The 17,130-nt window shown below is 43.6% G+C and overlaps 1 protein-coding gene across 1 annotated transcript in view; it reads left to right on the top strand.

Moving 5' to 3' along the window:
- Nucleotides 1–17,130, top strand: part of LOC117595892 (NACHT, LRR and PYD domains-containing protein 12-like) — a 55,342-nt gene that overhangs the window by 5,946 nt on the left and 32,266 nt on the right. The window contains exons 2-4 of the mRNA XM_053228287.1: nucleotides 4,637–4,726; nucleotides 11,135–11,251; nucleotides 11,940–12,056. Coding sequence (XP_053084262.1) covers nucleotides 11,184–11,251; nucleotides 11,940–12,056 — 185 coding nt within the window. The 5' untranslated portion in view covers nucleotides 4,637–4,726; nucleotides 11,135–11,183. The remainder of the gene's footprint in view (nucleotides 1–4,636; nucleotides 4,727–11,134; nucleotides 11,252–11,939; nucleotides 12,057–17,130) is intronic.

Below are 17,130 nucleotides of genomic sequence, written 5' to 3'. Positions count from 1 at the left end.
TGTGTAGAGTCTTCCTCACGTCGGCCGTGGTTAGACACAGCACCTGGACATTGGGAGAAGGGGTGGTCTTCCTCGCCGTCACGCCGTTCTGTGCCTCGAACCGCCTCATTCAGCGCCTCTGGGCGGGAGGCATCACTGTCACAGGCAGATGGTGGTGTCCTGTAGTTTGTCATGTTCTGGATGCCCTGCCACATGCGCCGTGTGTCTCTGCTGGCCTTGAAGTGGTTGTGGATTCTCTGAACGTGTGCGTGCTTTGCCTCTCTGACGGCCCGGGACAGTTTGGCCCTGCTGTTCTTAGGGCCACCTTGTCGCCTGCTCTGAAAGCAGAGTCCCGGGTCCCCAGTAGCGCGCGCACCTCTGCAGTCATCCACGGCTTCTGGTTGGACCGTGAGGTGATGGTCTTGGAGACGGTGACGTCATCAATGCACTTGCTAATATAGCAGGTCACTGATGTCGCGTATTCCTCCAAGTCGGTGAAGTCGCCGTCAGTTGCCGCTTCCCTGAACATGTGCCAGTCAGTGTGTTCAAAACAGTCATGAAGAGCAGAGATGGCTCCTGCTGGCCAGGTTTTCACCTGCTTCAGAACCGGTTTGGAGCGTCTGACTAGCGGTCTGTATGCTGGGATTAGCATAACAGAGATGTGGTCTGAGTAGCCGAGGCGGGGGCGGGGCTCCACCCGCTACGCGCCGGGGATGTTTGTGTAAACAAGGTCTAGCGCGTTCTTCCCTCTTGTTGCAAAGTCCAGATGCTGATGGAATTTAGGGAGCACTGACTTGAGATTTGCATGGTTGAAATCTCCGGCAACAATAAACAGTCCGTCAGGGTTTGAGTTCTGCAGCTCACAGAGTGCCTCCTTAGCATTAGCACTGGGGGGAATGTATACACCAATTATGAAGACGGTAGTGAATTCCCGTGGTAAATAAAAAGGTCTGCATCTAACAGTCACAAACTCCACCAGCGATGAGCAGTAACTAGAGACTAGCACAGAGTTCTTGCACCATTCCGTGTTGATGTAAACACACAAGCCGCTGCCGCGAGCCTTACCGCACAGAGCTGTGTTTCTGTCGGCACGAAACAAGGCTAGCCCGTCTAGCTGAATGGCGGCGTCCGGAACTCTGTCGCTGAGCCACGTCTCCGTGAAAACAAAGACGCAGCAGTCTCTGAACTCACGCCGCGTAGTTTGCTGGAGTCGGATGTAATCCAGTTTATTGTCCAGGGAGCAGACATTGGAGAGCATGATGGACGGGAGAGCCGGCCGGCTAGGGTTTGTTTTTAGCCTAGCACGAACCCCCGCCCTCTTGCAGCACTTCTACTTTCTCGCGCACCGCTTGTGACGTCCCCTCCCCCGGTCACCGGCATCACGCGACGCCGAGGGCTGGAGGCCTGGTCCCCGCAGCAAGCCGAGATCGCGTAGCTTCTCCACCAGATCATCCTGCAGAGTGGCTGTATTGTTGTGTCTTAAGTTTATAAGTGTCTGGCGGTGGTATACACGAACACCGGTAGGTCCGATGTCCGTGCTACTGCGTGCTACTGCCGCGCCGCCATCTTGGATCAGTCCAATCCTTAATCCGTTCGATGAGGGCTTTTCCCCTTCTCAGGGAAGTATGATATGACGGAATGAGCTGAACGCAGTTATGATCCACCCCACCCAGCAGAGGAAGGGGGAGAGCTTTGTACACTCCTTTAACAGAACCATAACGCTGGTCCAGCGTCTTGTTTTGTCTGGCCCGGCATGTAAGATATTGATGAAAGTCACCAAGGCCTAAAACCGGGGCATCAGGAGATACAGATTGCAGTCTTTGGGTTACTTGCAGAATAGCCTCCGAGGCTATATCCCCATTTGCTCTTGGGTGTATATATACAACTACGACAAATATTTGGGGAAACTCGTGGGGCAAATATGAGGGGCACAGAGACACAGACAATAGTTCAACATCCGTAGTGCATAGCCTTTCTCTGACAAGAACATTTTTGCAATATCTCTGATTCACATCCACCCCGTGACATGCCAGTCGCACTGGCATCTCTGTCAAGGCGCACCAAACCCATCAATAGCCACTTCAGTGTTCAAATCTCTGTCCAAAAGCCATATTATTGATTAACGATAATGATAAATGATAAAAATTCTGTTAGTCGTTGTCACAAAATGAAGTCACAGATGGATGCAAATGCAGACTGAGCAGAGATTTAATGAGAAAAACACAGGTAAGCAGTTCCAAGTGGTAAGACAAAGACAAGGTCAAAAAACAGGCAAAAAGGTCAGGCGATCAGCAAACAGGATAAACTAGGCAGGACAAAGATGTGAAAACAGATCAGGTCAGTAACAATAGTCAATACAGGATCAAAAAGGCTTGGAATAGTCAGTAGTACAAAGACAGAGCTGAGCATATATTTCGCAAAATTCGCAAAATAAGAATGAATGAATGAGAATGCTTGTGTGCTTGTGTGTGGCTGATTGAACTGAGGTGTGTTCGTTCAGACACTCGGTGACTAAGAGTGGGTGAGTGTGTATTTTGAGTAGTGTAGTCTGTGTGTATTTTGGGTAGTGTAGTTCGAGTCAGCCATGTCTGTAGGTCGCTGTGGTTGTTAGGAGATGGAGTCTGTGGAGTGCTGTGATGTGACAGAGGTAGGAGCCTAGTGGAGCAGGCTGTGTGGAAGGTGAACATCGCTGGCTAGGGGACCTGGGACGACAGGCTTGAAGCAAGAGATGTGAAAAGATGGGGCCATGCAGCTATGGCGGGGTAGGTCTAATTTGTATGTGAATTCATTGATCTTTCTGAGAACTTTAAATAGACCTATATACCTAGGGCTGAGTTTTGTGGGGTTGCTGTAGGTCCCTGGTGGCAAGCCAGACCCATTCTCCCGGTTGGTAATGGGGATGGTCACTGCGTCGTGTGTCAGCATTAGCTTTGTAGGTTAGGGCACCCTATTCTAGTCGCTGGTGGGTAGTTTCGCAGACTTGTTCACTCCGATGAACCCAGTCATCTATGGCTGGTGAATCTGTGGTGTTAGCACTCCAGGGAAACAAGACATATTGACATATCAAGACATATCTTGATATGACATTTCCCAACACATATTGAAAAGGGGTGAGCTTGGTTGCAGAATGTTTCAGGGAGTTTTGGGAGTATTCCACCCATGTGAGGAATTGGGCTGAGTCTTCAGGATTGGTGGCACAGAAGGTGCAGAGGACAATTGGATAAGTTTGCCTGCAAGTAGGATTCGGGGTACCTTGACTTGGGCACATACTGAGCAAGAGGATATAACGCGGTGTACATCCATGAACATGCGTAGCCACCAATATCTGTCCTGTAGTAGGTAGTAGGTTCATATGGGAGCCTGTGTGCCCTGTAGCTAAAGAGGTGTGCGCCCAGGTAATAAGCCGGGTTCAAAGTGTGATGGGGACAAAGAGCTTGTTCAGGGGACATAACTGGGGAATTTGCTGCCGTGGTGTGCATGCAATGACCCAATCCAGTTCCCATTCAATTGCCCCAATGATACATGCGGGAGGGAGGACGAATTCTTCCTTGTTCTCACTGGGGTTAACAGAGAGTATGCCTGAAAGGGCATTGGCTTTGATGTTTTTAGAACCAGGACAGTATGACAGGATGAACTGGAATTGGGCGAAGATAAGACCAACGAGCTTGCCTGGGGTTTAATCGCTTGGCAGTATGCAGATATTCTAGATTCTTATGATCAGTAAAGATAACGAATGGATAAGTGGCCCCATCAAGCCAGTGTCGCCACTCTTCTAGGGTGAGTTTAACAGCCAATAATTCCCGGGTGCCCACGTCATTGTTCCGCTCTGCCGGGGAGATTCTCCATGAAAAGAAAGCCATGGGGTGAAGCTTAGGGAGCTTGGGAGAGCACGGCACCTACACCATTCTCTGAGGCATCCATCTCTACAATAAAGGGCTTAGCTTGGTCTGTTTGAATGCCATGGTTGTAGTCTGCTGTGGTTGTTTGGGAGATGGGGTCCGCGAAGAGCTGTGATGTGACAGTAATAATAAAACTTTTGATTCCTTGAAAAATTCTTTTAAAATGAATTGATTGAGAGACTTATTGTCTAGCGATTAATTAATATGGAATGTAATATTTTTTTTAAATGTTCTTGTTTTCTGTTATTATTATTATTATTAGTAGTAGTAGTAGTAGTAGCAGTAGTAGTAGTAATGGTAGTAATGGTGATTTTAGTTGGGGATAACCAAAGTTTGATTTCAATCTATAAAACACTCCAGTTACTAAATGAGAATTTGCTGTGGTAGTTGGTGCTATTCCTAAAAGAGTTACTATATTTTAAAAGTTTATATAGTTCCTGTCACTTTATTTATGCATATTAATTTAGGCGCATTTCTGCAGTCTTCAGACGAGAGTAAAATAAAACAATAAAACAAATTTTGACTGATGGCCCAAATTTAGCCCAACAGAATCGGTAACTTTGAGCCAACATTGAACAAATGTTGGGTTTCTATCTGGACCCAAATTTTGGCCAAAGTATTTGGCCAATATTGGCTCAGTGTTGGCAAGATGTGTTTGCTCTTGTGGCCCAACAGACAAAATTCAACGTCAAAACTGCAAGTGCAGAACGAGTCACATGTAACTAATTGTAATGTGTTTCATGTTTCTTTGTATACAGCCTAAAGCTAGAAAGTGAAAGTGACTACACCGTTAGTGAAAGATGGAGAATCCTCATCTCGACTCAGACATCTCCCCACTCTTAGACCAGGTACATTATTGTGTCTGCATTTTAATCATCAGATGTTAGCAACATGTTGTGCTAACTGATGGCTACTAATGTCCTTTCAGTATTGATAATGTTAGTATTGACAACGTTAATATGACTTGGTGGGCACCTTGCTGAACATGAATATGGTGTAGACAAATGATGGTGAGGCAAGGATGTTCATTCTCAGGAAGGTGCCCATCCAGTCATATTACCGTTGTCATTATTAACATTGTCAATATTGAAAGGAAACTAGTAGCCATCACAAGATGCACAAGATGTTGCTAATGGGTAGATCTTTTTTTTAACTATATTAGTTTATTTTCTAAATGATTTCTTCCTTATTTTACTGTATTTTAATTACTAAATGTATGTTCTTTATAGTCAAACTTTGACAAAGATATAAACAGCACTTCTGATGTTTGTAGTCTACCTTAAATGGGCAATAGTCAATATTTTTACATTTCCAAAATTTACAAATTACTTGGAAAATGTGTGTGACACATTAAAAAATAACCAGCAAAAATCGTGTTGTGCTTCAGGAAATAAAATTAAAATTAAATGTTATAACACCAGGACAAACACTGGAGGAGATGTTGCTCCTGGACAGGTCTGTAAACACAATCTGTATAAAGCTTTGAACTCTTAACATAAAGAATCAAATAAATGGTCTATACATTGGTCTATAAGAAGCCAACTTTATTGTCATGTTGCTTAACTAATTAATACAGTACATATTACAAATCTTGTAATTAATAAATATTGTAAATATTATAAATGTTGTATTACTAAATGTTACATTTCTTTCTCCTAATAAAGAGTAAGAGTAAGAGTAAGATATTCATTTATTTGTCCCGCAGTGGGGAAATTGCATTTAGCAACAGCAGGGGTACAGTACAGAAAGAGTATGCACACAAGAACAAGGTAGATTAAAAACTATTCTGTACATAAATGGCTTAAATAGTGCTAAAAGCAAAAATCCTAACACAAAACAAAAAAGGGAGAGGGGTGTACACACATAAGTACAGGTTGGTTGAGAATAGTGTAGCTTGCCAGTAGTGTGAAACGGTATTGCACATTAAAATATTGCACACTGATATTGCACATAAATGTGAGTGTAAATACTGCACTGAGAGTTTATAAATAAATAAATCAGCAGTGTTCATTATAAAGTCTTACAGCAGCAGGAAGGAAAGACCGAAGAAATCTCTCCTTTATACACTGAGGGTGGAGCAGTCTGTCACTGAAGCTGCTCTCCAGAGCTGACAGGACGTCCCGCAGGGGGTGGGACTCATGGTCCAGCATAGATGTCAGTTTTGTCAGGACCCGTCTGTCCCCAACCTCCCGCACTGATTACAGAGGACAGCCCAGGACAGAGCTGGACCTCTTGATGACCTTGTCCAGCTTTTTCCTCTCCCTCTCATTGATGCTGCTGCTCCAACAGACCACACCATACAGGATGGCTGATGCCACCACAGAGTCATAAAAAGTCTTTAGGAGCGCCCCCTGCACACCAAAGGACCGCAGTCTCCTCAGGAGGTAGAGCCTGCTCTGACCCTTCCTGTACAGTGCGTCTGTGTTGTGAGTCCAGTCCAGTTTGTGGTTTAGGTGAACACCCAGGTACTTATAAGAGTCCACTCTCTCAATGTCCATTCCCTGGATGTTCACCAGTGAGGGGGCAGACCGGTGTCTGCGGAAATCCACCACCATCTCCTTGGTCTTTCCCGCGTTGATGAGGAGGTGATTTGGCCGACACCAGTCCTGCATCAGTCTTCTGTACTCTGCGTCATCGTCGTCACTGATCAGGCCAACGATGGCTGAGTCGTCAGAGAACTTGAGCAGGACACAGCTGTCCGTGTTGTACCTGAAGTCTGCAGTGTAGAGGGTGAAAAGGAAGGGTGCGACCACCGTGCCCTGGGGGAAACCCACACTGCAGGTCAGGGTGTCAGATACGCAGTCCCTAGCTCTCACAAACTGGGGCCTATCTGTGAGATAGTCCAGGACTCACTCCGCCAGATGTGAGTCCACTCCAGCCCATTCCAGCTTGTCCCTCAAAAGCAATGGCTGAATTGTGTTGAATGCGCTGGAGAAGTCAAAGAATAAAATCCTCACAGCGCTGCCGGGCTTCTCCAGGTGAGTTAGAGCACGGTGCAGCAGGATCACAGCGTCCTCCACTCCAATCCCGGGTCGGTAGGCGAACTGCAGCGGGTCCATCGCTGAGCTCACCTCAGAGCGTAGGTGGCCCAGGACCAGTCTCTCCAGTGTCTTCATCAGATGTGATGTGAGAGCCACCGGCCTAAAGCTGCTGAGGTCTCTAGCGTGCGGTGTTTTGGGCACTGGTACCACACAGGAGGTCTTCCATAGCTGTGGTACCACCCTCAGCTTGAGGCTCATGTTGAAGACTTGCCCCATAATCCCACACAGTTCCTCTGCGCAGGTTTTCAGGAGCCAATACCATCAGGTCCAGCTGCCTTCCTTGCTTTGATCCTCCTCAGCTCTTTCCTCACCTGGCCAGGTGTGAAAGACAGGGGTGGGCTGAGGGGGTGAATGAGTCCATGGGGCCGTGAGGGGGTGGTGTGGAGTGAGCCAGAGGTATGAGGGGCTGAGGGGGGGGGCATTGTCCCATTGACGAGGTGTGGTGCAGCTGCATGGGGGGAGTAGTGAGTGACTGGTCAAACCGGTTGAAGTGATGGTTCAAGTCATTGACCCACTGCAGGTCCCCCACAACCTGGGAGTGGGGTGCTTTGAAGCCTGAGATGGTCTTTAGGCTCCTCCACACCCCACTGATGTTTTGCTGCTTCAGCTGCTCCTCCATCTTCCTCTTGTAGCTGGCCTTGCCCTCCCTGATCTTCTTTCTCAGCTCCTTTTGTACAGCCCTGAGTTCCTCCTTGTCCCCTGACCTGAAAGCTCTCTTCTTCTCCTTCAGGAGAGCTTTGATGTAAGGGTAATCCACGGTTTGTTGTTAGCAAAACACTGTACCGTTTTGGAGGGCACAGTGTTTTCAACACAGAAGTTGATATAGCCTGTTATGGTGTCTGTGATGGCATTGATGTCCTCCCCATGTGGGTCAAAGAGGGCCTGTGGGTGTTGTGTCTGCAGCCTGTTGGTAACAGAGAGCAGTGTATCGCAGGCAATGTCCGCCTTAGCAGAGGGGGGCACATACGCAGCTATCGCAATAACATGCGAGAACTCCCGTGGCAAGTAGAATGGCCTCATGCCAACAGCTAACAGTTCAATGTCCTTGCTGCACAGTTCCATTTTCACTGAACAATGTCCTGGTTTGCACCATCTCTCATTGACAAACACAGCAAGACCTCCTCCCTTCCTCTTACCACTGTCCTTCGTCCTGTCCGCCCTCAGGAGATGAAAATAATCCAATATGACGGCGGAGTCTGGTATGTGAGGGGTTAACCAGGTCTCCGTGAACACAATGACGCTACACTCTCTGTATTCCCGCTGATGCCGAGTCAGCGCCGCCAGTTCGTCAGTTTTATTGAGAAGAGATCTCACGTTTCCCATGATGACGGAGGGGAGAACAGGTCTGTAGCGTCTCTTCTTATCCTGGAGTTTTCTTCCCACTCGGCGTCCTCGGCGAGTCTTCCGAAGCAGCTCCGCGGGAATCACATGTTTGTCCGATATAGACACGCGCACGCTCCGCAGCGCGATCAGCTGTTCCCTAGCGTAAACAATAGACGCTCGGGTCCCGACGCACATTGTAATTATCAATAAGTGTCTAAAACAAAGTGAAACCGAAAAAAAGTGGTAGGATTACGCTGTGCAGCTATTAAACAAAAAAATTACATAAAAAGAGAGAGTTTAACTAAGTAAAAGTTAGAAAAAAAGACGAAAGGTGTAAGAGCTGTTGCAGCCAGCAGCCAGCTCGCGCCGGCGCCGGAAGTAATGTTTGGTATTGAAGCTTATGGATATAATGGATATAAAATGGATATAACAATGGATATAAAAATCTGTACACCCCTGTTAAACTGGCAGGTTTTTGTGATGTAAAAAAATTAAACCAAGATAAATCAGGTCAGAACTTTTTCCACCTTTAATGTGAAATTGCAAAGTATACAAATAAAGTGAACTATATTGTGAGCTATCAGAAACATTTAGGAAAAATAAAAAAAATTAAAAAAAGTTCAATATTCTGGTTGCATAAGTGTGCACACCCTTTAATATTTGGGGATGTGGCTGTGTTCAGAATGTCATCAAATGAATGATTAACCCCAATGATTATTCTAATTAACCCCAAATAAAGACCAGCTGTTTCTGTAGGATTTTCTTCACATCTTCTTGGTTTTGTCTGACTGCTGAAGCCATGGTCTGCAAAGAGCTTAGAAAGAATGCATGATATCTTGTATCTTGTTGAAAGATATCGATCAGAAGAAGGGTATAAAGGAATTTCCAAAATATTAGATGTACCATAGCTCACCGTAATGGCCATCATAAACAAACAGAGAATGGAAATGGAGCACCACACTGACATCACCAAGAAGAAGACGTCCCTCCAAAATTTACGAAAGGGCAAGACAAAAGTTACCAGGGAGGCTGCCAAGAGACCTATGGCAACATTAAAGGAGCTGTAGGAATATCTGATAAATACTAATTACTCTCTGCATATGACAGCATGTGGCTAGACGGAAGCCCTTGACAACATGTGGCTGGATGGAAGCTCTTTCTCACAAAAAACATCCCAGCTCAACTAAATCACCCCAAATCTTGTGGCAAAATGTGCTATGGTCTGATGAGATTATTCCAAAAAGTATAATAATTCTATAATTCCAAAAAAAAAGCACATGACCAAAAAAACACCATACGCATGGTGAAGAATGGTGGTGGCAGCATCATCATTTAGAGCTGCTTTTCTTCAGCTAGAACTGGGGCTTTTATCAAGATGGAGGAAACCACGAAAGCTACAAATACCAGCTGATTTTAGTGCAAAACCTTCAGGTGTCTGCTAGTAAGCTGAAGATGAAAAGGAATTTCACCTTTGAGCATGACAATGACCCAAAGCATACATCCAAATCAACAAAGGAATGGCTTAACCAAAAGAACATCAATGTTTTTGAATGTCCTAGCCAGAGCCCAGACCTGAGTCCAACTAAAAATCTGTGGGGTGACCTGAAGCGGGCTGTGCACAGGAGATGCCCTTACAATTTGATGGATCTAGAATGTTTTCAGTGGCTGGAAATGCCTGAAGGAGAGAGAGGGAGAGAGAGACACATGCGTGTTTTATGTTTGTGGTTTATGTTATGTTTGAGTTCTGTTTATTATTAAAGCATCTCTCTCTCTCAGGTGTTTCTAGCCGCTCTTTTATTATTCTCTCCCAGTGATTAGACAACTCAGTGCCAGGCATGCATCCTCACAGCCTGGCCCCTCCCTCCTCCTCGTCACACTCCTCCACGGCCTTTTGGGAGGAGCAGTGGTGCCCTCTAGGCTACGTCCCTCGGCCAGCCGGCCCCGCATCATGGGAGTGAAAGGAAAGACGAGAGGAGGAAGAGGGGAGAGAGGAGAAGCATGCAGTAGAGACAGAGCAAGAGGGAGAGAGAGAGGAGAGAGAGAAAAGAATACTGTCATCTGGGCCTTGGCCAGCCAGGAAGTGATCCCCCACGATGCCAGGTGCTGGCACTGGACCTCCTGGCAGACGGCTACGGCTCCTCCCTTTTTCAGGCGGACAGCAGCCACACCTCTACCTCCTGGCAGATGGCAGCAGGTCCTCCGTCCCCAGGCAGACAGCAGCTGCTCTTCTCCTTTTCAGGCGGACGACAGCGACTCCTCCCTCTTTTTTTGGGCTGATGGCAGACACTCCTCTGTCCTCCTGCAACCACTCAAGCACCACACTTCCTTGCGATTCTCCTGAAGCAGCAAGAGCTCTCTAAGAAGTGTCCCTTCTCCCTCCCAGGTTTCAGCACTAATGTAACAAACTCCAAGATGGGCAGGGAGGAGGTGGGAACCGAGAGAACGCCAGCTGAAAATTTAATCATAAACAAAAAAAAAAAATAAAGCAAACGCATGCGTCTCTGTTTCTCCCTCATGTGTTTCCAGCCGCTCCTTTATTACTCTCTCCCACTGATTAGACAACTCAGTGCCAGTGCCAGTGCCTTCCATTTACAGACTACAGTGCTAACCCAAAAAGCTCTGGTGAATATGAACCTCTAAATAAAACAAAATGTAAATCCAATTACTTATCAAATGCAAAAAATTAATTAAAAGTATTGAAAAATGAATTTAAATGAGGTCTATTAGCAGTCTGAATGCATCACTGGCAAATATTAGTACTACAATGCTTGTTTGGGTGTAATTGGTCAATGTGCCAATATTGACAAATAAATTAATTTTCTGAACTGGAAAGCAGAGGTACAAGAGGTGTAGGAAGCACACACTGATCTTCATGTCTGTGCTGTTGTGCAGTCTGACCCAGATAAGGAGACCAGACTCACCAGTATTCAGCAGTGTCTCCATGAAGAGTGATGCTTCTATGGATCCTCCTCATAAATTCAAAGATGAAGGGCACTCATCTGGACACAGGTAACACAGTTAAGCCATTGCAGAGGAAAAGTCCAGTCCCAAGTGATAGGCAGCATCTCTGATATTTGTAAACTACTTCAAATTGACTGTAGCATCGCTCTAGTATTAGCCCTCTAGCATGACCCCAAACACCTCCTCCCAGTGTAGAACAATGCTAAAACACGCCCCACCTGCTAGAAAAAAAACTTCCGCCCAGTACAAGCCATGGAGCTATGAAGGAAGGATTATGTCACATGTGTCAAACACAAGGCCTTCAACCTCATTTCATTTGGCCCGCAAGAACATGGAAAAAATAATACCGAATCGGCACGTAATACACTACTGCTCAACATTTTCACACTAATTGTGTTTCTCATCACAGAAGATTCTATCCAATAAAATGTGATTAAACAAAGGAACACATTCATAAAAAAAACAAAACTTTTATTATAATCAGCATAATACTGAAAATGTTATTACCTAATAAAGTACTTTAATTGTTTCTGTTAGCCCTCTTTTTCCTAGAAATATCCTATTCTACTCTCAGAACCTATAGATTATTGGTGTTAGTTGATAGAATATGTTAAATATGGAAAAAAGTATAGACTTTGATTATTGTCCTTCCGTGTATTCCCATGTTTAACATGTCCCCCACCTGCTAGAGGTGTAGGAAGCACACACTAATTTTTATGTCTGTGTTTTTATGCAGTCTGACCCAGATAAAGAGACCAGACTCACCAGTATTCAGCAGTGTTTCCATGAAGAGTGATGCATCTATGGATCCTCCTCATAAATTCAAAGATGAAGGACACTCATCTGGACACAGGTAACACAGTTAAGCCATTGCAGAGGAAAAGTCTGCGCTATCAGCTTACCAGTCCCAAATGATAGGCAGCATCTCTGATATTTGTAAAATACTTTAAATTGACTGTAGCATCGCTCTAGTATTAGCCCTCTAGCATGACCCCAAACACCTCCTCCCAGTGTAGAACAATGCTAAAACACGCCCCACCTGCTAGAAAAAAAATACCCTACCACCCAGTACAAGCCATGGAGCTATTCAGCCTGCAAATGACCCCATCAGCCAGCCCAAACCCCTAAACCCACACCACACCCACCCCTCAATCAAGACGTGTCAGCAACTGCCATTTTTACCTCTGTACATTTGCTCAAAACTTTATATATATGATATGTATATGAACATCTAAGTAAAACAAAATGTAAATCTAATTACTTATCAAATGCAAAAAAAAAAGGTGTGATTGTCAATATTGTTTATTTTCTTATTAGTACAAAAAATATGGAAAAATATATAGACAATAATCGTTTAGTCCATGGCCTCACCACAAATGTATTATGTGGCTAAAAAAAAAAACTGTCTGGAAACCTGCCTCCCTGTCCAGAAGACTTGTTTGGGTTTGGAAGGGCCTCTTTTCAGTCATTTTATAGACACGCCCCTGTGTTTATAAAATGTGATCTGTGAATGCAATCTATATAAAGCTTTGAATTGTTTGACTGGCTGCCTTTACATAACAAATCAAGTAGATACTTTTGTCATTACAGAAAAAGACAGTGACAGTACTTGTGAACATCCTTATAAATATTTATGAGCAAACTTTTGCATGTTTATAGAGTTGAAACTTCACTTTCAAGCAGTTTAATATCTGACTGCACATGAAACTGATGACTTCTCATATTTAGATCGAGATGTGTTAAACAACTGGCACCTTTTGTTTGAACCAACCCATTTTTTCAAATGATCAAAAATATTGGATCATGTCACTGATAGATGTTTCTTGCTGATCAGGTGTGCTCTGTTAAATTGATTGTTTAAACAATTAATAGCTCTGAATGTCTACTCTTGGTATGAGCCCTGTGTTTCCCCTTTGAGTACTGCATTTGTTGTTAAAACGGATAAACCAACATGAAGACCAGAGAGCTGTCTGTGGGAGAATGACAAGCCTTTTTGAAGCTGAGAAAAAAGGGAAAATGGATCAGAGCCATTGCACAAGCATTGGGCATAGCCAGTACAGCAATTTGGAATGTCCTGAAAAAGAAAGAAACCACTGGTGTACTAACAACCAGACATCAAACAGGTTGGCCAAGGTTGGCAGTTGATGACAGAAACAGTGTGAAAGATCTGAAGAAAAACCCAAAAACAACAGTCTGTGGCATCACCAACAACCTCCACTGTTTGAAAAAGACTTCGAGAGAAGAAATATAGAGGCCATATCGTAAACCACTCATCAGCAGCAAGAAACAGAAGGCCATACTGGAATTCACAAAGAAGTACAGAGAGGAGCCAGAAAAGCTCTGGAACCAAGATGAACCTCTACCAAAGTGATGGAAAAACCAAAGTGTGGAGAAAGAAAGGATCTGTTCATGATCCAAACCATTCAAGCTCATCATTCCAGCACGGTGGAGGCAGTGTCATGGCTTGGGCTTGCATGACTGCTTCTGGAGCAGGCTCACTAATCTTAATTGATGATGGTAGCAGCACAATGAATTCAGAATTCATGTTTCAAAACATCCTGTCTGCCAATTTACAGAGAAATGCATTCAGTCTAATTGGGAGAAACTTCATCATACCACAAGACAATGTCCCAAAACACACTGCTATCACAACTAAGGACTTCATCGTGGGAAAAAATGGAAGGTTATAGACTGGCCATGGCAATCACCAGACCTTAACCCACTTGAGCAGCATTTCAACTCCTGAAGAGGAGACTAAGGGAGAAATCCCCCAAAATGAACAACTAAAAAAAAGCTGCACTACAACAGATTGGTGATGTGAAAGGGTCACTGGCTTGATGCAGTTACTGCAAGCCAGAGATATGCTATCAAATATGAAGTGTTATTTACTTTAAGATGATCTGTTCCAATACATTTGCTCACCTAAAAATTGGGTAGTATGCTACCAAATGTGAAATGTTCTAAGTTGTTTAATACATCTAGATGTAAATATCACAAAAAGAAAACTGAAATTCTGATCTATTGTCTCATATTTTTAAATCTGTCTGTTTTTATATCAATTGCCTTGTTTTATTTTCACCTGCATTTGCTTGACCCCAGCATTGAACTTAGATTATGTTGCTTGGCCAGACAGCCAACAGATTTAAAAAAATAATAATAATAATTTAAAAAAGGCTTATTGTTTTAAAATCAAAATATTTGCTTTATTTGATATATAAGTATCAATGACAGCATTGTTCATATCAAATAGGTTCCAGGAACATCTGTTTTCTCTAAATTTTAATATATGGAAATTGATGTTCAGACAATACATTAGATATGGACAAAACTGTAACAGATTTTGAATTCCAAGACACTGAAAGACATTCAAGCAGTGGTTTATTGAACACACAGGCAAATGATAAAACACAAATGCAAAATAGATAACCAGAACGATAAAAACAGACTCAAATAGACAATGCTAATGCTAACACTAATGCTAAAAATTGCAGAACACTAACAGAAATTGACACAATAAATAAATAAAATTTATAAATAAAATAAATAAAATGGTAAGCACTAACAAGAACAATACAAACAATACAAACTAAAGGAAAAACACTATCAAGACAACAAATGCCAATGAGGTCCTGAATACTGGCAGAGCAAGAGCACATAGAAGGTGCAGTTCTGCACACTAAAGGTGAGAATGACAGAAGTATATGTAGTGTCCCAAGATGGGCAGGGAGGAGGTGGGAACCAAGAGAACGCCAGCTGGAAATTTAATCATAAACAGAACGTAAAACACAAAAAAAGTAAGGCAAACATACAACATACGTGCATCTCTCTTTCTCCCTCAGGCGTTTCCAGCCGCTCCTTTATTAGTCTCTCCTACTGATTAGACAACTCAGTGCCAGTGCCTTCCATTTACAGACTACAATGCTAACCCAAAAAGCTCTGGTGAATATGAACCTCTAAATAAAACAAAATGTAAATCCAATTACTTATCAAATGCAAAAAATTAATTAAAAGTATTGAAAAATGAATTTAAATGAGGTCTATTAGCAGTCTGAATGCATCACTGGCAAATATTAGTACTAAAATGCCTGTTTGGGTGTAATTGGTCAATGTGCCAATATTGACAAATATAGTCAGGTCCATAAATATTGGGACATCTACACAATTCTAACATTTTTGGCTCTATACACAACCACAATGGATTTCAAATGAAACGAACAAGATGTGCTTTAACTGCAGACTGTCAGCTTTAATTTGAGGGTATTTACATCCAAATCAGGTGAACGGTGTAGGAATTACAACAGTTTGCATATGTGCCTCCCACTTGTTAAGGGACCAAAAGTGATGGGACAGAATAATAATCATAAATCAAACTTTCACTTTTTAATACTTGGTTGCAAATCCTTTGCAGTCAATTACAGCCCGAAGTCTGGAACGCATAGACATCACCAGACGCTGGGTTTCATCCCTGGTGATGCTCTGCCAGGCCTCTACTGCAACTGTCTTCAGTTCCTGCTTGTTCTTGGGGCATTTTCCCTTCAGTTTTGTCTTCATCAAGTGAAATGCATGCTCAATCGGATTCAGGTCAGGTGATTGACTTGGCCATTGCATAACAGTCCACTTCTTTCCCTTCAAAAACTCTTTGGTTGCTTTTGCAGTATGCTTTGGGTCATTGTCCATCTGCACTGTGAAGCGCCGTCCAATGAGTTCTGAAGCATTTGGCTGAATATGAGCAGATAATATTGCCCGAAACACTTCAGAATTCATCCTGCTGCTTTTGTCAGCAGTCACATCATCAATAAATACAAGAGAACCAGTTCCATTGGCAGCCATACATGCCCACGCCACGACACTACCACCACCATGCTGCACTGATGAGGTGGTATGCTTAGGATCATGAGCAGTTCCGTTCCTTCTCCATACTCTTCTCTTCCCATCACTCTGGTACAAGTTGATCTTGGTCTCATCTGTCCATAGGATGTTGTTCCAGAACTGTGAAGGCTTTTTTAGATGTCGTATGGCAAACTCTAATCTGGCCTTCCTGTTTTTGAGGCTCATCAATGGTTTACATCTTGTGGTGAACCCTCTGTATTCACTCTGGTGAAGTCTTCTCTTGATTGTTGACTTTAACACACATACATCTACCTCCTGGAGAGTGTTCTTGATCTGGCCAACTGTTGTGAAGGGTGTTTTCTTCACCAGGGAAAGAATTCTTCGGTCATCCCCCACAGTTGTTTTCCGTGGTCTTCCGGGTCTTTTGGTGTTGCTGAGCTCACCGGTGCGTTCCTTCTTTTTAAGAATGTTCCAAACAGTTGTTTTGGCCACGCCTAATGTTTTTGCTATCTCTCTGATGGGTTTGTTTTGTTTTTTCAGCCTAATGATGGCTTGCTTCACTGATAGTTACAGCTCTTTGGATCTCATCTTGAGAGTTGACAGCAACAGATTCCAAATGCAAATAGCACACTTGAAATGAACTCTGGACCTTTTATCTGCTCATTGTAATTGGGATAATGAGGGAATAACACACACCTCGCCATGGAACAGCTGAGAAGCCAATTGTCCCATCACTTTTGGTCCCTTAACAAGTGGGAGGCACATATGCAAACTGTTGTAATTCCTACACCGTTCACCTGATTTGGATGTAAATACTCTCAAATTAAAGCTGACAGTCTGCAGTTAAAGCACATCTTGTTCGTTTCATTTGAAATCCATTGTGGTGGTGTATAGAGCCAAAAATGTTAGAATTGTGTCGATGTCCCAATATTTATGGACCTGACTGTAAATTAATTTTCTGAACTGGAAAGCAGAGGTACAAGAGGTGTAGGAAGCACACACTGATCTTCATGTCTGTGCTGTTGTGCAGTCTGACCCAGATAAGGAGACCAGACTCACCAGTATTCAGCAGTGTCTCCATGAAGAGTGATGCTTCT

The sequence above is a fragment of the Pangasianodon hypophthalmus genome, chromosome 23 (assembly GCF_027358585.1).
Source record: "Pangasianodon hypophthalmus isolate fPanHyp1 chromosome 23, fPanHyp1.pri, whole genome shotgun sequence".
Lineage (NCBI taxonomy): Eukaryota > Metazoa > Chordata > Actinopteri > Siluriformes > Pangasiidae > Pangasianodon > Pangasianodon hypophthalmus.
The sequence above is the reverse complement of the archived record's forward strand: the minus strand, read 5'-3'. Positions and strand labels throughout refer to the sequence as shown.